Source organism: Octopus bimaculoides, chromosome 30 (genome assembly GCF_001194135.2).
Source record: "Octopus bimaculoides isolate UCB-OBI-ISO-001 chromosome 30, ASM119413v2, whole genome shotgun sequence".
Classification (NCBI taxonomy): domain Eukaryota; kingdom Metazoa; phylum Mollusca; class Cephalopoda; order Octopoda; family Octopodidae; genus Octopus; species Octopus bimaculoides.
Window position 1 is genome coordinate 5,683,924 of NC_069010.1, and position 3,616 is coordinate 5,687,539.

The window sequence follows — 3,616 nt, forward strand, 5'->3', positions numbered from 1 at the left end:
TACACTCTCGGAGCGGTTGGCGTTAGGAAGGGCATCCAGCTGTAGAAACTCTGCCAAATCAGATTGGAGTCTGGTGTAGCCATCAGGTTTCACCAGTCCTCAGTCAAATCGTCCAACCCATGCTAGCATGGAAAGCGGACGTTTAAACGATGATGATGATGATGATATATATATATATATATACACTCTCAGAGTGGTTGGCGTTAGGAAGGGCATCCAGCTGTAGAAACTCTTCTAAATCAGATTGGAGCCTGGTGTCGCCATCTGGTTTCACCAGTCCTCAGTCAAATCGTCCAACTCATGCTAGCATGGAAAGCGGACGTTAAACGACGATGATGATGATGATGTATCATCATCGAAAGAAGAATAAAATATATTTTTATGTAGTAAATATAATTTATTCTTTCATCTCTCTATGAACTCTTGTAATAACATACATGTAGCCACATGAACACCTTGTGCTGACTTTTCCACATGTTCCCTGTGCAATTACAAACCAGCACCTATTGGTGCAGCTGTCCACATTCAAATATGTGATTAAAGAAAGAAAAAAAAAAACAGGAAAAAGAACCCACCTTTGTAGCTCCTTCCATCTCAAACGGGATATTGAAGGTGTAAAAATCCTGAGGTTTCATCAGCTCCCAAACTGGGGCCACTTCTCTGTGGTCTGAACCTGAAAATATAAAGGGACAGTTGACCGAGAGAAATACATTGGAAGTGGACAGGTGTTTAATATATATATATACACACACATATAGATATATACAGATATGTATGTAGATAAATACGTATGAAGCAACAAGAGAGAGCTCTACATGGTGGCTGATCTTGTTAGAAATAGCAGCCAAATCTCCCTCGAGCTACCCCCTATGGACTCAAGTATGTGTAACCCTTTAGCATCCAGATTATTCTGTCAAATGTAATCCTTATTTGTTCACACTGTTTTGAATTAATCCTGGATTATCTTGCAGATTTCAGGATTTTGATGATGTGGTTGTTTATTTTTAGAACGACATTGTTGGGTTACCGTAAGAGGCCAGATATGGCCAGCTTGAACACAATACAGATAGAACATTTGGGCCAGATATGGCCAGCTTGAACACAATACAGGTAGAACATTTGGGCCAGATATGGCCAGATTAAATGCTAAAGGGTTAATATAAGATTACAGATAAATAAACACGAAAGGCCTACCTACCCAAACAGATTGGTTGGTCCCACAGGTTATTGTTGGCGTCTAGACCTACTTTTAGTAGATGCTCTTCCAGTTTGGGATAGAACGTGTGGAAAGGTGATAATCTGATGGAGTCATTGCCATTTAAAATTACCGGTTGGTTAGGGGTGAGAAGATAGAGGGTACACAGCTGGCTGTTGCTGAAATAAAGTCACAGAATAGTTATATCAATACTTTCTTATTTCTTTACTGCCCACGAGGGGCTGCGCACAGAGGGGACAAACAAGGACAGACAAAGGGATTAAGTCGATTACATCGACCCCAGTGCGTAACTGGTACTTAATTTATTGACGCCGAAAGGATGAAAGGCAAAGTCGACCTCGGTGGAATTTGAACTCAGAACGTAACAGCAGATGAAATACTGCTAGGCATTTCGCCCGGCGTGCTAACGTTTCTTATTTCTTTATTGCCCACAAGGGTTTGTTGCCAGTGCCGCTGGACTGGCTCCTGTGCAGGTGGCACATAAAAAATACCACTTGAGCGTGGCCGTTGCCAGTACCGCCTGACTGACCCTCGTGCTGGTGGCACATAAAAGCACCCACTATACTCTCGGAGTGGTTGGCGTTAGGAAGGGCATCCAGCTGTAGAAACTCTGCCAGATCAGATTGCAGCCTGGTGCAGCCATCTGGTTCGCCACTCCTCAGTCAAATCGTCCAACCCATGCTAGCATGGAAAGCGGACGTTAAACAATGATAATGATGATGATGATGAAAGATAGCACATTTAAACAGAAATATTGTAACAAAAGGGTTAAGTAGTAAAAAAAAATAATATGAGAAAAAAGATGGAAAGGAGATTGATATATGGATGGCTAGTGAGTGATATGGGTGGATATTGGAATAAGGGTGGGTACTGAGGAAATGAGAAAGAGGTGGGTAGAGAGTGATATGGATGGATATTGGAATAAGGGTGGGTAGTGAGTGATAATGCTGGGTACTGAGGAACTGGGATAGGGGGTAGTGAGAGATATGGGTGGATAGAGGAATAAGGGTGGGTACTAAGATAGGGGTGGGTAGAGAGCGAAATGGGTGGATATTGGAATAAGGATGGGTACTGAGGAACTGAGATAGAGGTGGGTAGAGAGTGACATGGAGAGATATTGGAATAAGGGTGGGTAGTGAGTGAATCGGGTGGATAGTGAAATAAGGGTGGGTAGTGAGTGAATCGGATGGATAGTGGAATAAGGGTGGGTATTGAGGAACTGAGATAGGGGTGGGTAGAGAGTTGAGAGCATGTTCTGGGATACAGAGTGGGTACGGGGTATGGCTGGGTGCTGTGATGAGAGTAGTGACAAAGGGTGGATTGGTGGGTGGACTTACTTGATAACTATTCGGTAACAGGGTGCAATGATCGTGACAAACTCACAGTGTTCGACATGGACAGTGGTTTCAACTGGACCGAGGATGATCCTTGTGTGGCGACATTTCTGGATAGTCACAGACCTGGGAGCAATTTAGGAAGACAAGAAGAGGAAAAGGAAGAAAGTTGTGGTTAGTTGGCAACAATAGCAAGTTAAACAACATGACAAAATGCTATAACACCATCCTAACAACACCCCACAACACTACTACAATACCATCCTAACAACAACTATCTCTCCCACTCAGTCCGCCCACATCTACAACACCTTCCTAACAACACTTCGCAACACTACTACAATACCATCCTGACAACACTATCACTTCTATTTCATTCATACACATCTACAGCACACTACAACACTACTACAACACACAACACTACAACACCAACCTAACAACACCCCAGAACAGTACTACAACACTGTCCACACACATCTAAACACCTCACAGCACATCTACAACACCATCCTAACAATATTATCTCTCCCATGCAATCCACATACATCTACAACACTACTACAAAACCATCTTAACAACACCCCACAACACTACAACAGCAACCTAACAACACCCCACAACACTACCTCAACACTGTCCACACACATCTAAACACCCTACAGCACCATCCTAACATCCCACAACACTACTATAACATCATCCTAACAACATCCCACAACATTACTACAACACCATCCCACAACATTACAACACCATCCTAACAACATCCCACAACACTACTATAACACAGTCTTAACAACATCCCACCACACTACAACACTACAACGACATCCCACAACACTACTACAACACCATCCTAACAAGAGTATCTCTCCCATCCTGTCCACAAACATCTGTCACACCAAAGGATGAGAGAGTAATGTGTGTGTGTGTGTGTGTGTGTGTGTGTACCCCTGTTCACTTACCTGAGCGGAGTCAACAGGTACAAATTGGAACCATGGCATCGATGGATTTTAACGTTGCTGAATTCTAAGGTTGCAGAACACTGCAAAAGAAGAAAGAG

The 3,616-nt window shown here is 43.0% G+C and overlaps 1 protein-coding gene across 1 annotated transcript in view; it reads right to left on the minus strand.

Annotated features, from left to right (window-relative positions):
• The window catches only part of LOC106884333 (TBCC domain-containing protein 1), a 30,625-nt gene that overhangs the window by 12,859 nt on the left and 14,150 nt on the right, over positions 1–3,616 (minus strand). Inside the window, exons 10-13 of the mRNA XM_052978102.1 lie at positions 3,519–3,597; positions 2,554–2,676; positions 1,199–1,374; positions 576–673 (exon numbers count right to left, since the gene is read on the minus strand). Of these exons, the coding sequence (XP_052834062.1) occupies positions 576–673; positions 1,199–1,374; positions 2,554–2,676; positions 3,519–3,597 (476 nt within the window). The remainder of the gene's footprint in view (positions 1–575; positions 674–1,198; positions 1,375–2,553; positions 2,677–3,518; positions 3,598–3,616) is intronic.